The sequence below is a fragment of the Hibiscus syriacus genome, unplaced genomic scaffold (genome assembly GCF_006381635.1).
Source record: "Hibiscus syriacus cultivar Baekdansim isolate YM2019G1 unplaced genomic scaffold, ASM638163v2 tig00110377_pilon, whole genome shotgun sequence".
NCBI lineage: Eukaryota > Viridiplantae > Streptophyta > Magnoliopsida > Malvales > Malvaceae > Hibiscus > Hibiscus syriacus.
Genome location: NW_024062711.1, coordinates 556,835 through 577,666, shown reverse-complemented (window position 1 = coordinate 577,666; position 20,832 = coordinate 556,835). Strand labels below are relative to the sequence as shown.

At 34.7% G+C, this 20,832-nt stretch overlaps 1 protein-coding gene across 1 annotated transcript; it reads right to left on the bottom strand.

Moving 5' to 3' along the window:
• Positions 1 to 1,480: 1,480 nt before the first annotated feature.
• LOC120121623 lies at positions 1,481 to 3,943 on the bottom strand. The gene is made up of 3 exons (XM_039140945.1): positions 3,662 to 3,943; positions 2,606 to 3,108; positions 1,481 to 2,528 (listed from the first exon to the last, which is right to left on the bottom strand). Exons 1-3 carry the CDS (start codon positions 3,702 to 3,704, stop codon positions 1,677 to 1,679), a joined length of 1,398 nt encoding a protein of 465 aa, XP_038996876.1. The 5' UTR covers positions 3,705 to 3,943; the 3' UTR covers positions 1,481 to 1,676.
• Between the last annotated feature and the right edge of the window lie 16,889 nt (positions 3,944 to 20,832).

The window sequence follows — 20,832 nt, the reverse complement described above, 5'->3', positions numbered from 1 at the left end:
ATGTCACATAATGTCTCTGATACATGACCAAACCAATTACATTAGAAATGAAACTTAAACGTGAAAATTCGTATTGAATTGGGAGATAAAATACCGAAAACAACTTATTGAGTTCGAATATGGAAAATGAACTTTTAATTCGAACTTAGGACGTTGAAAAAAATAAAATATGACTTTTTTAGAATTTTTGGTCAAAGTTAATGGTCAAACCGGTCAAAGTCAAAGTTAACGAATCTGGTCAACAGGCATGTCAATGGTCATGTCAAAATCAACGAGTCAGACCAGTTCATGTTGCTCATGTCGGTTCGGGTTGACTCAGTTTAGTCCGAGTTAACTTAAACCGGTTCAAGTTGACTTGAACCGATTCTATGATGTTCTAAGGCCGGGAAGGGACCCCACGTGTACGCGACAGTGTGTGACGGCAACAACGGGATCGGAGGTTGCATCTGATTACACCAAACATGCCAAAACACCAAAATAAGTCCATAACTACTCAAAATTTCAGCCAAAGCAACATTAAAGTAAACAAAAATTGAATAAAAAAAATTACCCACAGGGGCCGAAGATCGAGCGATGATCAGGCGGCAATAACGATTGGTTTTTGATCAAAATACCACAAGGATCTCAATGGAGTGAGCGGTGAGGCGAACAGATAACAGGATTGGTCAGAATCATTAAAAATAGTATGACGATGATGGGTTTTCCGTTGAAGCTTTGGATGAGCTTTCCACGTGGAACGGTAGTGGTTCACGATGCATGGCCGATCGAGATTTGATTAGGTTTTGATGATGTGTCGACTGGTTCGGACGGTGTCGATCGTCAACGTTTGGAGGCGTACATCGAAGATAGAAAGTGAAGAACGTTTCTCTTAATCTTTCCGATGAAGGGTGGCCTGAGCGAGCGAATAGATGGTCGGAGTTTGCTCGAAAGGTGACGACGAAGCCAACGATGATGGCAGTGACGATCATCGCTAGTCAGGAGAGGCTGAACAGAGGGGCAGTAAGTAACAGCTGAAGTGATTCTGTTGGGAAAACTTTCATAGGGTTATGGTTTTTATTCCTAATGGGAAAGATGATTTCAGCGTTTAGAATCATATTTAGATATAAGGATATTTTTATTATTTTACCCTAGCCCATGTCATGGCACGTGGGTTCAAAACCCATCAGCAACACCCTTTCTTTTACGTTTGCTTTTTTTCCCCAACCAACATGAGAGGGGCAAACTAAGGGTTGAGCCCTGAACTTCTAAGGATTTTGAAAATTACCTTAAAATTTCCAAACTTCACATATTGATATCCAAAAATTAATTAAATAAACTTAAATTAAAAGCAATGTAAAATTAAGGGTGTTACAAAACATATACCTTTTGTAAGTGAAGTGTTAGCCATAAAAAACAAACAAACAAACTCAAGTCTCAACCAAATAGTAATCTTTCCTCTTAGCACCATTAATCATTTTTCAAAGCTAATATGAACATTACCTTCAGATAGAAAAATTGTAAGTTAACTGAAAAGTGCAAGATTAACCATGTACACTGAATTCTTGAGGCATGCCAGCTCAAAGAAGGGTTCGAAAAAGAACGAAACAAGGATTCGAACCAGTGAAAGAATAGGCGAAGGAAGAGCTTTACTATAAAATACACTAGAACCACATATTATAATCGAAGAAAAATTACTCTCATTTTGGTACCCTCCAACCCAAGGGAAGTCTCCACTTCCCATGCCAATATATCGACACCCTTGACCATGATGGAAATCCGAAATTGAACTCAAGGGGCCGATTGGGAAGGCCGCCAACTATTAAAGGTAGCCACACATACCTTGAGTCCCTTAATTCAGCTGGATTCCACCGATCTGCCATAAAAATATATGAACCTGGAATGCCTGGCAAAGGAATCACAAATGTACTTTGTGCAAAAAAAGTCGCAAGTCGAAACATTTTGTTCCCTCCAATGCACGGGTTTCCCATTGTCTCCCATGGCCCCATGATCGACTCCGCAGCATGTGCCAGTGCTTCATTCGGTGCCCATCCAGAGCAACCCGATGTTATCATGTAATAAGTCCCTTGGTACTTAAAAAGAGCTGGGGCTTCCCGGCGTTGTCCAACCAGAATCCTTTGCATATCGGGTTGCACATCTAGATAATCATCGGTTAGTGGTCTGATGTGAAGTTCACTATTGTCCTGAGATGAATAAATTAGATATGCTACACCATCATCGTCCTTGAAAATGGTCATGTCTCTGCTGTCAAATCCATGGGGCCTTCGGCCACGGAGATACTCAAAGGGACCTGTCGGGTAATCACTTATGGCAACGCCAACAGCAGCTTTAGTGTAGTTGGCATCGTCGATATGCATCCACATTACATACTTTCCTGTCCTCTCATTGTAAACAACTTTTGGCCGCTCCAACACATTGGATTTGTGGAGATCATGAGTTTCATTCGTCTGTTCCGCAGCCAAAACAATTCCTCGGTTTTTCCAAGTCCACAAATCCTTGGAAGAATAGCAACCTACTCCTATAATGTCAACCTGATAACAACAATTCAATGGGAACTTCTTAAAACTAAATTATGTACCGGATTATGCATTCAAAATAGTACACTTACTCGTGCTGCACCCTTCTTATGTGCATGGTAGGTGAGTCCATCTTTGTATTCTCCATACCAATAGTATGTACCTGATCTTTCATCATATAGCATACCACCTCCATGAGCTTGAATAGGATTTCCTTCAGTGTCCAACCAAATTTCCCCTGGATGGTAGTAGTGGCTTTCATTTGCTGCTTCTTTCACCGGATCTATAGCAGTTTTCACATCCGGAAAGAATACACGCCGAAGCTGGGAATTCTCATCAAGAAATTCATCAATCAGATTGATTGGTTGCTTGTGTTGACGTTTAGCAGCGTGTGGAGATCGTTTCTTCCTAGGAGGGGGGACTTGAATATTCTCCTCCTCCACCTGTTCAAGTTCCCGGACAAGTGGATGACGATTCACATGCAATTCGATATCCCCTTTCACTGCACTTCTGTGGGTAGCAAGAGAGTACAGTTGGAGCATAAGAAGGAACCCCACCAAGCTCCACACCAAAGCAGACTTGGAGCATCTGCACCCTGCATTGCAAAGGAAAGCAGTTGGTTTCCCGTTTTGGCATTAAGAAAATGCAACATATAGAGATCCCAAAATCAGAACAAACATTAATTGCAACCTTACTCATCTTATCTTATCTCTCAATTCCATCAACATTTAAGTACAAAAACCTTGAAAACAATACGATCCATCGATTAGGATAGACTGAGAATCAATAGCAGCCTAGTGCAGAACATTGTCAAAATGCAACCTTTTAGGATTAGTATAGACAATTATCAACTCCTAATCGAAAATGAAAAGGGTTCAACGTGAAATAACATATGTATATTGCATTAACCTTTTCAGCATGCACCATACACTAATCTTAAAACAACATCAGATACAGTTTGACAAAAATATACAAACAACAAATTTAAGTTCAGCATCAAATATTAGTGCACACAAAGCTTTTACATCATTATCACCTCCGAAATTAATAATCAACTGTAAATGTAAAAGCTAAAATCCACAGAAATTGCAAAAAAAAAATGAACTTAGCAGATAACTATTAATACCCAGATAAAGAAGAAAACATACCTGACAAAACTCTAGGAAGATTCCCAGTCCCAGATATTGGCATCTCTACTTTGCCCTTTCTTCAAAGTTCCAAAATACAAAACCAGCAAATGGTAGTCAGCTAAAAAAACCGACTTCACACAGTTTCCAACAATCTTAATAAATATAATGGAAAATAGTAAAGGAGTAAAACTTTGACAAGAAGAAGAAGAAGACAAAGTGAGGAGAAGTATGATAATCGAAGATAAGTTCTAATGAAGATTTCTATGAAGATGATTATGACTTTTGAACAAATATTTTTTTTTCTTTCTTTATCTCGTTCAATCTATCAATTATCTATTTTTGTTTCATTGCTCCTATCTCTTTGTGCTGAGCTTTGGAACTTCGGCCTTATTTGGTTATGTGTATTTTACTCTTTCCTGTGACTTCCTTTCTACTTTCCAGGCTATTCCTTTATCCAAATCAAATGTTAGATATTTAATGATATTTTTTAGACAACTTGTTAACATTTTGTTCTTGCGGATGATGCTTTTATTTTATTAGTGAATAATGAGGCCTTTGCTATTGTTAAGACAACTTGTTAACATTTTGTTCTTGCAGATGATGCTATTATATCACATCTTTATTTTATTTTATTTTTCAATAAATCTGTTTTGTATAACATGTTTTTTACTATTTTCTGGCACATTTTTATCGTTTGCTAATTGTTTTCACTTATCTTTTTCTAGAGGTTGATTTGCCATCATCACAACTGATTAAGATGATGCTTATCTACTATATTATTGATTTTCCCTTCTTTGGAGCTTCATATTGGATGTGGATACATGTTATTCATTTGTGGATAGCTCTTCACATCGCTTGAATTCGATTTATTGTTCGTCGGTAGCCTTTCAGTAGCTTGAACCTCTTTTGTGGTTCATTTACCGATACAATCAGATTTGTTTATATCTATCTTTGCTCGAGTTTCTTGACTAGATTTTACTCTTTCCTTGTATGGTACTTATGTGATCTTAAGTTGTTAATTATGTTTTAATGATTATAAAAAATTATCTTAATTATGGGCTTAATTTACGACTATGATTGTAAATATTTATTGTAATTTAGAATATTTTCTATTTTAAATAAAATTTGTGAATTTTATAAAACAAAATAAAAAAAATATAGGATACAAGATTTTAAAAAATATTTCTAGTTTTCTTTTAAAAATGTTTATATAGTTTTTTTTGTCATTTGAGACTATAGTTTAAGTGTCAACATTTCTTTTGTTTTTATTTTATTTTTTCTTGTTTAATTTTTTTATTTCAGATCTAAATAAGCATCCTCCTTGTTTTAATTTCGTTCTTTTCGTATATTCTTAATATCTTTTTGTCTACTTTTATGACACATTTGTTTCTTTGTTTTTAGGCATGGTTTTCTCTATCGTTATGGTAGTTTGTCATTTTGTATTGCTTTCATCACAACACATCTCCTTATTAAGAAAGATCGACGATCTTTCATAATTAGATCTCTTTTGTGATAGTTTATCGATAAATTTTGAATCATTCACAGAGTAATATGTAAGATTGGTTATCTCAATTTCAATACCTATATTAATATTGTGTCTAGGTTAGATTAGAGACAAAAAAAAGTTATTGATAATTGCTAGATTTTTGTTTAAGATGAAATATAAATTTTTTATTTCATTTTTCTTTACACCTTTTGGGTTTGAAAATTTGTTGTCTTTGTTGTACCTTATTTTCTTTTTTAATGAAAATATGATTTTGTTTAGAAAAAATACATAAACTACATCAGATATTCACTTAACTTCAAGCATTGTATTGTTTATATCGTTAAATTTTAATTTCGTCAATTATAATATTAAATTTTAATTTCTGTTTTAATTATCCATTCAACCATTAATCATTAGCGACATGATAATATAATTGACGGTTGTCAACATGAATGCAACACCTGACGTTGTTTTACTCTAGTTGTTTTATTGCCCTTTATTAGGGGGGAAATATCTTGAATTAAACATTTTAGAGAATTGAAACTCCAGCTCCTTGGATACATTAATGTAATATTTATATTATACATTAATACATAATATTACATTTTTATATATTAATAATATTTTTAATATATTTTTTATAATTAATATTTTAATATTTGTATCTAATTATAATTAATCTCAAATGTAGTTGATATCTATATTAATTTTGTTAAAAATAATTAAAATTCAAGTTGGCCTAATGATTAAGGTATAGATATTTTTCTCTGTAAAGGTTAGAGTTTAAATCCCTCCAAACACATACTTTAAAACAACTTTCATCCAATAAAAGTATGTTGTTTTGGATGTTTTAGGTATTAAACTAGTCAGACTAAAACAATATATTACCTAAAGTTTTAATATTATTGATGAGGATTTTAAATTAGGTATCCTTAAATATTGGTCATCAATACTTATACAAAATATCAATACATATATTTAAATATGAGCTTATTGTATGGTGTGCAAGGACGTGCAAATATTTATAATTAAATATACAAAATGTGTCCAACCTATATCCTTTTTTCCAACGTTTTTTTCGTTTTAGTTTTGTGCCTAACGTTTCATTCCGTAACTCAAAATGGGTCACGCCGTGACGGACCGTTAAGTTTGACCGTTAACCCATTAAAAATGCCATGTGGCATATTTTTTTATATTAAAAAAAATTTTGCAAATAAAAAATAATTTTTGCAAATAAAAAATAAATTAAAATGAAAAAATGTTTTAATAGGGAAAAACCAATTACCCAGGCTGGTCAAAGGAACCAGAACCCCCCGATTTTTTGTGTTTTCATCAGGCATCTTCGACTGCCATAAAAGTGCCATGTCACTGCTAATGGCCTCAGCAACGACTGGAGACCCAACCTCGGTACTCAAATCGCCTAATTTGGTCGTTGTTGCGTCTTAATCGCAAGGAGAGCTTTCGGCTGCCAATAGTTGATCCCCCGTCCGATCGCCGTTGAAGTACACCGCCCACCTTGGTCAAACCGCAACTTCGCTCTGATTGCAACCTAATTGGTCACTCGCCGATTGGTCGCGTCATTCACCGGGACTGAGCAATTAAAGTTTCGCCGAGAATCTTGTCCGACGCGTCATTTCCGATCGATTATTTTTTTTCATTTTAATTTATTTTTTATTTGTGATTGCTATCTGTGGTTCCAGTTTCTGGCTTTGCTAACACTTAATTTGGGTTTTCTGTTTCATTTATTTTGTAATTAGAGCTTGAGCTTGTTTTATCCTTGTTCAATTGCTAGATCTTGTGTATGTTCGAGTGTAAAATTGTATTGTGTTTTTTCAGGGTGAAATGCCACATGATTTCAGTGTTCGTTGGGGATGAGAGTGGAATCATAAATAGGATTACGGGAATGTTTTCCCGAAGAGGATACAACGTCGAGTCCCTTGTTGTTGGTCTCAACAAGGATAAGGCTATGTTTACTATCGTCGTCTTCGGAACCAAAAAGGTTCTCCGACAAGTGGTTGAGCAACTGAACTAGGGTTGGACTGTAGTGGAGAGTGAAGGAGAAAGGGAAAAATTATTTAGGCATTAAAATGTTTATTTTTTCATTTTAATTTAATTTTTATTTGTAAAAATTATTTTTTAATATTAAAAAATATGCCACGTGGCTTTTTTAATGCACGTGGCTTTTTTAATGGGTTAACAGCCAAACTTAACGGTCTGTCACAGCGTGACCCATTTTGAGTTACAGAATGAAACGTTAGGCACCAAACTAGAACGAAACGTTAGGCACCAAACTAGAACGAAAAAAACGTTAGGCACTGAACTGGAAAAATGGGTATAGATTGGGCACATTTTGTATACTTAACCCTTTTTTAAAAATAATATTTTTATTTTTAGTAATTTATTTTTATATTTATTTTCTAAATATTTTAGTATTTTTTATTTTTATAAATATTTAAACAAAGTCTTAAACTTTCTAAAAAAATAATTTGACCCTTAAACTCATCTAAAAAAACAATTTAGCTATTTTACAATGTCATCGTTCACAGTGGTGTCATCGTTCACAGTGGGTCAATACGTTAATACTGTAGATCGCCAAGTCAACATCGTAACGACGAAGGTTTTGTTTTGTTAGTTAAAGGGCCAACTTATTTTTTTAATTTAAAGGTTACATGAAGTGTAAAAGTGTTTAAGTATCATATTGGTTTTTAAAAAAAAAACTTTAAGGCTTTAGATACCAATAAACCTTTTTTAGTATATTTTATATTAGAGTAATGTACACAAATGGTCTTACGATTATATGACACTACTTTATAGAGACCTCTAACTATTAAAAGTTACAAAATAATTGTAACACACACAGACCGATGCGGGTGGCCCGATCCGATCTAAGGTGTAACATTAGGGCCACCGGAGTTATCCACAGTAAAAATTCAAGAAAAATTAAAATTTATGTTAAAACGTGTAAAATCATAAAATAATTTATGAATAAAAATACAAGTTTAGAAAACCATTCATATATTACAAACAAAATTAAAATCATACAAGTTCCAGACTCAATATATAAAAAATCAAATGTGACCTACATGCCCCCTAATTACACATTATACCGTACTATGCAAGCAAAGCCGAAGGAACTCCCAATATTGAAGTTGTTAGTTGCACTGTATCGATTCTTTTAACCTGAAATAGTGAGTAAAGAGTGAGCTTTGGGAAGCTCAGTAATACAGAACTACCAGATGGATACAATATGCCATTAGGTATAAGTAAAACATGAATTTTCTTAACGATACAGACATCATCAGGTTCTACCGACGAGCTCATATTTCATTAATCATTTCTTCAGGTAATAGTAGGGAAATCAAAATCTGAAGGAAATATTCAGAAAGAGAAATTCAGGATATTGAGATGAAGATCTAGTGTGTTACATCTAAACCATAATAAATGTAATCATAGTTTAAAAATAATAGTAGTTTATTTCAGTAAAACATGTTTTAAAATCACTGTAATACCCTCCCCGGAATACTCCATATGCAGTCCCCCAAAACTGCATCCACAAGGACTTACCCTAAGCACACAACAAAGGAGCCACCCTAAGGGAGTACATTGGGGCCTATGGGCCTACCCAAGGGTCTCCTTAGGTCCGTAAAGATATACCAGCTTGATCAGAGCTAAACCTCCGTACTCCAGACTCCTACCAATATAGTATCTAGTAGAATTCAGATTGAGAAATAACTTTAATATCAAAATCATGATACAGTATAACGTTGTAAAAATAACAATGTAGTTATTTAAATCACATAAATGCCTCAACTCGTACACCATATGTAGTTCCCCAAAACTGTTGCATCCATAAGGACTCGCCCTAGGCCCAATGGACCTAGGAGCCAAACCTAAGGGAATGCCTTGGGGCCTGAGAGCCTACCCAAGGTCACCTTAAGTCCGTAAGGAATTACCAACTTGATCAAAGATGAACCTCCATACTCCAACCTACCCAGATAGTGTTTCAATAAATCAGTTCAAGTAGTAACCAGTAGTTCCATGATCCATCCTTCAGGCATATTTCATTTTTCTAGTAAAACAAGTAACCAATAAATCATTATATCAATCAGTAAAAACAATCGTAAATCAACCAAATATCCATTTATAATTTCAATATAAATAAAATGGCCAGGTAGCGTATAGGGAACACACCATAATATTCAATTATTTTTCGAAGATAATTGATCATTATCAGAAAGGAAAAAATATAACTTCTGTAGATTGAACGAAATTCAGAATCGAGGTCCCTATAAAAATGGTTCGTTCATAGCAGATTTAATCATTATTCAGAAATTGATGTTTCAAAAATCATTTAAGATTCGAGTGTATTAAAAAGGTACTCAAGAACCTTTACATCAGAAATATTGAAAATCTAGATATAACATGAGCATTTCCATTATTCAAGAAAATAGGGGTATTTCAGACATTTTAATTTATGAAGGGTTCTTAATAACTTAATCCAATAAGGGTAAAATGGTAGTTTGTGTTATTCTGAATTTAGATCGAATTATCATGATTTCAAGTAAAATCGTACTATCTGATCTCCACCTTGTAAAACTTGTCGATAATCTGGATTGATATACTTCATGAATAATCACTCCTTAATATTGATTACACTGGTTGAACTGGTTACTTTCAGAATCACCATTGAACAGAACTAGAGGAGACGATCAGGTATTTGATGGTATTATATAATTCTGTGATATATCAGTATCAAGAATACTCAGCATACTTGAGTTATGATCCATAACCTTTAGGGATGATACAACATTTAAGTTTATTGGTGTTTCTAGAATTTATCCAAATATATTCACTTATTCCAAGTTGTTAGGATATTTAGGTCACTTCAACACTCGAGGTTACTTCAGTCATATTAGAGTTTAAGGTATTTCAATCTTTTTAGGGTTCAGAGATATTTCAGTCATTTGAATATCAGAGGTTATTTTAGTTATTTCATCGCTCGATGACATTTTGATAATTCTTTTCAATATAAACATATGCATTTTTTCTGGTAATTGGTCAAGTATGTCCTTTTTGGGTTATTTTTCACCTTCAAGGGTAATCTTGGTCTTTTTACAGTATAATGGCATTTTTGTAATTTTACTCTATAGAATATTTTTATAACTTCTTAACCAAGTATTCTCGGTATTTAACCTTTAAAGAAATTAATAAGAATTTTGGAACATGAGGTTAATTTATTTATTAACTAATCCCTGAACTTAGAATTATTTATGATCGATCTATCAATTTTTTTTATGAGCCGTCTGTGTCTTGTACAGTGTTCTGGCTTTATTCCATATTCAGTTTGAGTCCAATGATAATTAAATAAACTTAATTGACCAATCATTTTCATTCATGCATTTACCAATTACCAATGAGTTCCAAAAAACATATAAAAGGTAGTAGAGTATTACCTCAATTTATGAGCCACATCGGTTAATCAATTAAACTCCATTTGATCGCCCTAGAACTTTAATTTCAGGTCTCATAATGTCTCGGATACATGTCAAAACCAATTACATTAGAAACAAAACTTAAACGTGAAAATTCATATTGAGATCGGAAAATAAAATGCCGAAAAACAGCTTACTGAGTTCAAATTTGGAAAAAACAAACTTCGAATTCAGACTCAGGATATCGAAAAACATAAAATATGAATTTTCAGAAAATTTGACATTTTGGTCAAAGTCAACGCTGGTCAAAGTCAACTATGGTCAAAAGTCAAAAGTCAGTCAAAGTCAATGAGTTTACTCTGTTTGATCAACCTAGTTGACTCAACTCGACCCAATTCGGTCTGACTGGACTAGTTCCAAAAGGCTTCTGGACCGGCAGAGGAGTCCCACGCACACTGCCGACACGTGGCAGTGCGTGCAGCGACAACGGGGATTTGAATGGTTGATTCTTCCTTGAACAATTATGCATTAAAATCAACCATCAACAAGCCGAAAACACTTTCGATACTTACCTCAATGGCAATCGACGGCGGCGCGTCGACGAGGAACAAAACCTATCAGATTTTGTTCGCACGATGCCAAAAAATCTAATGGAGATGGCGGTGAGATAGAACGATCGTCGGATCGGTCGGAATCGAGGAAAATCCGAGCGTGACGAGGTATTTTTTCGACGAATCTTATTCGACTTTTTCACGACGATTGGCGGCCGATTCAGGTGAGGGACAACAGGGGTTTTGGTCATCGGTGGATGGCGAGCATAATGGTGGCGGCGACAGACTGAACGGTGGCCAACCGATAGTGGATGGGTCGACGATGGGTGTGGTTAGGGGTTAGGGATTTATGGTTTGGGAAACTTGGAGATTTTTTGGTGTTATGACCGATTTTAATGCCATAAATAAAATTTAAGTATATATCCCAAACAATACCATAGCCTAAACGGCTAAGGCATAAGCAACCTTAACGTGGGGACATGAGTTTGAACCCCGCGGCCACCAACTCATTAATTTATTATATATTTTCACTATCTAAAAAAATGGGAAAATTAATGATTAAGTCCCTAAACTTTATGCATATGCTAAAACAAGTTATAAATTCCAAAATTTTGCAATTTGGTCAATAATTTCATTAAATTAATTTTTATTTCAAAATAGGGTTGTGACAATAATTCTATGACTATAGGGTATTGCTTTATTGATTCCGCTAACTATTAAAAACTATAAAATAATCAGTCGACTATTTATATGTTCCAAACTTATATTTTTTTCGTAAAAAAAATTAAGGGTCGTGTGAGCTGGACGTTAACATGCTAATTGAGAAATGATAAAAAAAATATGATATCAAAATCTCAAATGACTATCATCGGGGATGGACAGGGGCGAGTAGGGGCAGTTGCCCCCTGAAAATTTAAAATTACCATATATTTTATATTTTTTCTATGTATTTTCTATTGAAACTCAATTTTTGATTCCCCTAGAAATTTATAAGTTCAAGTTCACCCTAAAATTTTAAAAGTTCAAGTTCGCCCCTAACATAAAATTATGCCTCTATTCATGACTATCATATCTCAGTAAGTACTTTAACGTCCAGCTCAAAAGACCGTTAATTTTTTAACAAAAAAAGTTTGAAATATAATGAATAGTCGGTGACCATTTTGTAACTTTTAATAGTCGAGTGACTCAACAAAGCAATGACATATAGTCGAAAGACTATTTTGTAACTTTTAATAGTTGAAAAACTTAACAAAATGATATCTTATAATCATGAGACAATTCTTGTAATTTATCCTTTATATTATATATTATAGTATATTTTAAATATTTGAGGTGTATGACTCAGGACCATTCCTCTCCAGCATACGTTTAGTTGTCAGTTACGCTTGAGTAAGGCATAACTATTGCCACCTCAATTCTGCTGTAAAAAACATGTATTTTATTGCCTCTCCAACAATATTCCACTAAGCGCAACTGAATCCCACTTCCAAACACTCCTAAAAGTACCCTTCATCTGACCAATCACATCCCCCCGTGAAATTCACTCGCTAATACCGAGATTGTTAAATAGTCAACATCTATTTCTTCGGAAATTCTCCCACATTCATCGCGAAATATGTCACACCCAATTGGTCTGAAGTCGAACAGAAGCCGTAAGTAAAACGTCCAATAAAAGCGAAACCGTCCATAGTTTTCATCATCACAACTGTAAACGGCTCAGATTTCTGTGTAAAACATTAATACTACTAGTAACTCCTATCTCCATCATCCGCCCACCGAGACGAGATCTAAAGTCCAACTTCCCTTTCTTTTCACTCTGTAATGTTTTAATATATAACTTAAAATGGAAACTGTGAAAAGAATTTGATAAAATTGAAGAATGATATAAAGGGCGATTTTTTTCAAAAGTTATTGGTAATCGGTATATATATCGATCTAATACCGGTTAGATTATATTTCTCGATCTAACACCTGTAGCAGTAAAGCGCGCCTCTTGAACCGCGCTATATGCTGATTTGGCGCCACGTGGAGTATAACGTGCCCTCTGTACCGCGCTATACGCTGACTGGGTTACACGTGGGGTATAGCGCGCCCCTGCTCCAAGCTATACGCCACGTAGGGGTATAGCGCGGATCAGGGGCCGCGCTATACGCCGTACCAAAATTATATTTAACGCGGTCTTTGATCCGCGCTATATAATAATTACATATAACGCGGTGCAGGTACCGCGCCTTATATGTTTATAAATACCTCGCATCTCTCCTCACATCTCCTCGCATCTCTCTTCTCTTATAAATTAATATAACAATTCCGTCAACGAGTAATAATTCTAGCAATCTTCTTATATTTGATTTAGAAGTTCGTGTGATTTTTCGTTATAAGGTAATTTTGTTATAATTTTTTAATTATACTTATTGTTTATTATCATTATTTGAAAAAATATTATACTAATTATTTTTAATTAATTTTTATATTTGTAAAATTGAAAAGCGGGAGAATACGTCGAAATAGTTTTGTGGTGCAGGTAATAATATAAAATTATATTATTTAAATTATTTATGTTGATGTGTAAAAAAATTTGTGTTATATTTTCGTTCATATATAATTTATTTAATCAGGTTTGTTTAAGTTATTGTTTTTTTTGCATATATAATATTGTTGCAATTTTAAACTCAAAGAATGGCACGACTTTCAGCTATTGTTTATTATAATGGTGAAATTCGAGAAGATGAAACCGACATTGTTTTCGTATCAAATGAGCATGTTAAAATATCATTCAAGAGAAACATAACTCTTGAGGAGCTAATAACGAAGATTTCGAGGAAGATTCATGTTGGAAGTAACAGAAGAATGTCGTCGTTGCAGTACAGATTTCCAACATCATTGTTGCCATTAACTTATACAGCGTTCAAACTTTCGAACAATGATGATGTTCAAATAATGGTTGAAGCTCAAAGTAATTATTCGGACGCCGCTATTGAGATGTATGCACATTTTGTTCAAGTGCGTGCTGTTCGGGGTCAATCTTTAAGCTCACACTATGGGCTGGCTGAACAAGTTGATCAAGTTGACAGCCCGACTACAGTAATGTGTAATGATTTTAATGCCATAATGGGGAGACATTCATCCGCAACTCCTTACGATATGTACCGAGGTGGGTCCACGAACAATCCGTATGACAACACCGCGTCCAGTTCAAGGGGAAGGCATTCATCTGCAAATTTCTTTGACCATATGGATATGCCATCGACGCAACCATCTGTGTAGTTTCCATTTGACACGATGGCTTCAAGCTCCAAGGGGAGGCATTCGATTGCTAGCTTTTTCGATCTCAATGTCGATATTTCTTCCAGTTCAAGGGGAAGGCGTGCAAGTAGTAGGTTCTTCGACCTAAATGTGGAGAGCATGGATGAACCATCATCTCCACCAGAAGAACCGCTTCGTGAGCCTAGTGCGGATGGTGCTGAGACTGGATTATTCATTCACCCAGAATCACCGCAATTCAACTCCGATGATGATGAAGTTCCAGGAAATGTGGCACAAACTGACCCTCCTGCACACATGTATGAAGCTGATTATGGTGCAATGTACGGGCCAGAATTTACGGATATGCCTCATCTCGGTGACTATGGATATTACTTATCAATAAATAATGGTGAGTTATCTTTAGGCATGGAGTTTTCAAGCAAAGAAGAAGCGATGATGGCTATCAAAAACTACAATATCCGTAATTCTGTTCAGTCCAGAGTCAACCGATCGACGACCGAAAAATATGTATGCTATTGTGCCCGACGCGAAAACGGATGCAATTGGATGGCTATCAAATATTAAAAAAACGAACACAATCATTAAATTTTATCAAACTAATAACAATTTGGTATTTAAATACAACAAACTTACAATAAGAATTAAATGGTAAATGATATCCAAATTACAATAACTGATATTAAATGGTAATAAACAAAATTAATTAAAATATATTTTAAAAAAAAGTTCAACAAATTTAACAAAATAAAGTAAGTATTAAATGAGAAATAATAAAAAATTACAATTAAACAAAATAAATTAAATACAAATATAATAAAAAAATCTATCGATGCCTGCGTCGCGAATGTGTTCCGCAGGGCGGTGGCTGTTGGTCACGAGGAGGATTTCTTCGTATCACTGGTTCTGACTCCTCGTTGTCATCATCGTCGTCGTCGTCACCATCGTCGTCATCATCATCGTCGTCGTCGTCATCCTGAGCAGGTACATTAGGTTGATGAGGAGCTGATGACGATGAAACACCTCCATAGAATAAGGACCCTGGAGGTGTATGACTGACTATCCCACCGGCCTACGAAAACTGGGAAAACCCAGACATCGCTGAGTGTGAAAACTATACAGGAGGTGTCTGTGCTACGGCCATGGGTGATGAGGCTGAACCCGCCAAATATCCAGTATATGATCCCCAAGTCAGATCTACAAATATAGACCCATAATAGCCTCCAGAAGGGGTCATCTGTGACGGTGGCGGGGTCATAAAACCAGGTGAATGCGGCGACGGTGACATCTGGTATTAGAAAGGAGATTGCGGCATCATATATGGTTGCGGCATCATATATGGCTGCAGTGGCTACTGGAAAGGTCCTGCTGGTGCAGCTGAGGATGAATCGGAACACCTGCTCTCCGTCCACGAGTCGGGGGACGATGGTACTGTGTCGGTGAACGTCTCTGTCGACGTCGTGGAAAGGTCTGCCCTCGTGCATCCTCGGGAAGTAGAAACGGTTTCCCGTTACTGTTGAACCACTCATAATAATCCTCAGCATACATCAAGAGGTCATCAAAAATGGGCTCTCTACGGGGAAGGCACCGATGTCGATCCTCCCACAACACGACCCACCTATGATGCCTCACCAGCCAATCTGTATCTGTCTTGTCGCGTCTATCTAAGCTATGCAACTCGTCCATATTGCGAGGTGCTTCCAAAATTGGTTGAAAACAACCAAACTGTCGGAGCACGCAATCAGTGGAGTGCCACTCGACGGTCGCATAACAGATCAGATGGACCATCGCCATCCAAACATCTGATGGACCCCTCAACTCAGGTGGGATCACCGCCCTCACATCATCAGTAGAATATGGCGCCCATTCAAACTAAAATAAATAATATATAATTTTTATCAAAATAATAATCTAATTATATAACTATAATCTAAAATCGATTTTTAAACATTAAAATTCATACCTGTGTGTATCACATCTCCATCCACCAGAAGCCCCAGGTGCATAGAAACATCCTCAAGCGTGATCGTGCACTCTCCGCACGGAAGATGGAATGTGTGGGTCTCCGTCCTCCACCGCTCTACTAAGGCAGAAATCAGGTTTGGCTCTATCTTACAGTGACCCTGATATCTACCTATGTAACCGAATCCAGCCTCTACTAAATACGGCAAGACACGGCTGGGTATCACTAACTTAAGATTCCTAATAAAAGGATCTAATACACGGTCCTTATCCTAAAAATAAATAATTACAAAAATTAATTCTTACTCTAATAATCATGCATTAAATAAATCAACTAATTATTACTAATAATTTAAATTAAATTAAAACGTTAAAATGTTATCGTATCATTAAAGTGTTGAGATATTTAATTCTTAATCTAATAATCATGCATTAAATAAATCAACTAATTATTACTAATAATTTAAATTAAATTAAAACGTTAAAATATTACCGTATCAGCAAAGTGTCGAGATATGTAATTCTTAATCTAATAATCATGCATTAAATAAATCAACTAAATATTACTAATAATTTAAATTAAATTAAAATGTTAAAATGTTACCGTATCAGCAAAGTGTAGAGATATATGATTTCCATCCGAGCGAAGTAGACTGCCTTCCATTATATATCTGCAAAAGAATTATATTAGTAAAATATTAAATAAAGTAAATACATAATAGTAAAAATATTATAAAATATACCTTAAAAAGATAGAGTATTTGAGAGAAATTTAGAGAATTTGAGAGAATTTAGTGTGATAAAAGTAATTGAGGATAGGGGTATTTATAGGGAGGATGGGGATGTGAAGGGCTGGGTATTTAGGGGTATAGCGCGCCCCATGCATCGCGCTATACCGCACGTGTCAGATACCCAGGTATAGCGCGGATCAGGGGGCGCGCTATACCCACGTGGCGCCAGATCACCGTATATCGCGGGACAGGGGGCACGCTATACCCACGTGGCGCCAAATTAGCGTATAGCGCGGTTCAGGGGGCGCGCTTTACTGCTACGGGTGTTAGATCGGGAAATATAATCTGACTGGTGTTAGATCGGGAAATATATCGATCACCGGTGATTTATTGGGAAAATAACCGATATAAAGGATAGAAATCACTAATATTTTAAAGTGACAAAAAATATCTAAAAGTAAACGTGGGTATCATATTTTATTTTATTTAGGGTAAAGTATAGCAATGGTCACTGAATTTTTTTAAAACTTTCATTTAGGTCCCTAACTTTTAAAACTTACAATACAGTCCCCCAACATTTAGTCTATTTGTAATATAGTCCCCCAACATTTAGTCCATTTGCAATATGGTCCCCGACGTAATCGGTCGTTTGACGCCATTACAATATTGTTAGTACGTTTACAATATGGTCACTGAACTTTTCAGGCGCTTGCATTTAGGTCCCCCAACTTTTAAAACTTGCAACACAGATCTCAATTTCATTATAAACCCTAAATTTATTTTTGATCTCGAATTTCCTTTTTCACTTCTCTCTTCTCATTTCCAGCGTAACTTTTCAGTCGGGGATGCATGAGAAATTCTAATCTAATTTTGAATTATGTGGAGGTATTGACTTGAATAAGGGTCCATTGAAAGAAGACCTGACCAAGGGACTATCTGGACCATCAATGATTCAAGGTGTAATATTAGATACATGTCATCTCAGGTGAAGCATAGATGTTCGATGAAATGCTTGTGAGAAAAAAATGGGGTTAGAAATGAAGAGTTGACAAATACTACTAAGATAAACTAAGTATCATTGTTGAAAGTCACCAACAGAGCTGGAATTATTTTGTATAAATGTCATATAATAATTTATTCGTTTAATCCTTGTGGTTAAAGATTTTCCAACAGATGATCAAATATAATGAAATCCTAAACAACACATTCATCTTCCAGTCTCTATCGCTCACATGCACTCTCGTTTGGTTTTTGTTCTTCAATTTTTCGCCATATAAAATTGTAAACCCAAGTAGTGCTCTGTCTTTCAGCTTTTTATTTACAAAGAAAAAATGGAGGAAGAATTTCTTGAATGTAACATCGATTGTGTTTATTTCTTAGCCTCTCCCCTCACTTGTAAGAAGGTATTTATTTTCTGTTTTGGGCTATCCGGAAGTAAGCTTTTCTTCTTTCGTACTTTCCCATTTTCAGCTCGCATTGTGTGTTTTTTTGTTGAAATTTTTATGTTTCTGGAACTGCATGTCAATGATCTAGATATTCAGTGTTAGTTTTGAACCAAAACCATCTAATTTTCTTTCTTTCTTCTTAATCAAAACTTTTAGTACTCCTTATGAAAGATATTCAGTCTATCAGAATAGAAGTGAAATAGGGTCCTAGGCTAAATTTTTTTATCTTCTTGTTTGGTTTTCTTTAAATCAGGGAATTGGTTGTGAGTATCGATGTAACATCCCGAAATTTGGGACAATGACCAAAATATAATTTTGGTAAATTTAGTGACCAATTTCAGAAAAGATGGAAAGTTTATGGACTTAAATGAAAAGTTTTGATGATGGATTGAATAACAAAGTTAGAAAGTAATAAGGGTATTATGGTCATTTTTCAGGGAAGATTTTTATTTCCCTTTATAAGGATAATAAGCACGTGGGAATGAGATAATTGTTTTTCCAGAGTCTTCTTCAGTTTCTTCTTCCTCTCAACGTGAGCTCTTCAAGGCTAAGGTGAGTGCATTTTAGTGATGTATGATGAATGGAAACAAGACTCACGATGAGTCTATTTCCTATGGTAGTATGCATGAAATCATGAGCATGATCATGGGTGTAAGATGAGTATATGTGTTATTTGTGATTATATGTATTACATGATTGGTATGTGTGCATGACTATATAATAGTGAAACGAACCTATAGGATAAGAACTATAGAAACTATGATATATGAATTATAAAATGAAGAACTATATAATCCCTATGAGAAGGATTATAGGAGCTATATGAAACTGAATTAAATAAATAGAATAATCTAGTATTTAAATATTGTGAGATAAGTGATATAAGTTGTATGTTATTGTAAAGGTTAGCATTATAAATCATGTAAATTGGTAAAAGGGAAATGAGATAAGATACGTAGCAATTACCTATAAGATTCAAATAAGATTATTTGAATATGTAGCGTAAACTATATATGGGTAAATTAGATATTATATGATTTAAGCATGAAATGAATATAATATATAGTCAAATGAAATTATTATGTGATATGAGTATATGAATATGTTAGATAAGTAATATAGGAAGGTCGATATGTTAAATGAAACTATGATCTAAAACTGTTAGGTTTTTATATGATATGAAGTATAATATCAAAGTACTTGAAATCATGTGAGGATGTTATAGGAATTTGAAATATAAATTATATGACATTAATGTATCAATTATAGGAAAATGAGTACATGATGTTGTAATAAATTATAGGAATTGGGGAAATGAAATTATATGAATAAGTGAAAGAGAAAAATAAGTTAAGCGATATTGACCTAAACTATATTATGAATTAGTGGTATAAGAATATGATATAAAATATGCAATAAGAATCTATGTGTTAAATGATAAATATGAACTTATTAGAACAAAAGATAAGATATGTGATTATGAGTATTGAATACGTACCTATGTGATATGACATATGAGATCATATGAAATATTATATGACTATGTGATTATATGAAAAAGAATACAATTATATGTGATAAGCTCTGTGATATGTGAATCATATGAAAATGTTCTACGCGTAAGTGAACCATGTGTCTATATGTATATGTGATATGTGATATGTGATTTATATGACAATAAGCTATGTGAAAGAACTATGAGACTATGTGTATATGTGAATATATGATAACATAAATATTAATGCCCATGTTGTGTGAAATGAGAGCTAGAGGTATAGTTGGCATGCCAAGAGTCGAGGGTCTATGCGAACCTTTGGGACATATATGTATTCTTTGGAACATGTGTGAGGTATTTTGAGACACATACTTGATCCTTAGCATATGTATATGATTCTTAAGGAATTTTCTACGTGGTCCTTGGGGACAATCTTATATGGCACTACGATGCAATTCTACGCGGCACTATGGTGCAATTCTACGTGACACTTCGGTGCAGTTCTACGTGGCACTTCGGTGCATTTATACGAGCTGTGGTGACAGCATTAGTGCACAACCTCTATAAACTCACATATTTGTAGTTCTCACATGTGTACATGGGCTAATAAAGGGATAACTTTGAATACAACGTATGTAATATATACATATGATGTGTAACATGAATTATATGATATGATATATGTGTGTTATGGGTGATTGCATCTGTTACATGATATACATGAATGTATGTTAATGTATATGTGAATGAATATAAATGACTTATAGGATGAGATAAGAATTTGTTATGAGATATAGAATATAAATGTAAGAGACTATAGGAG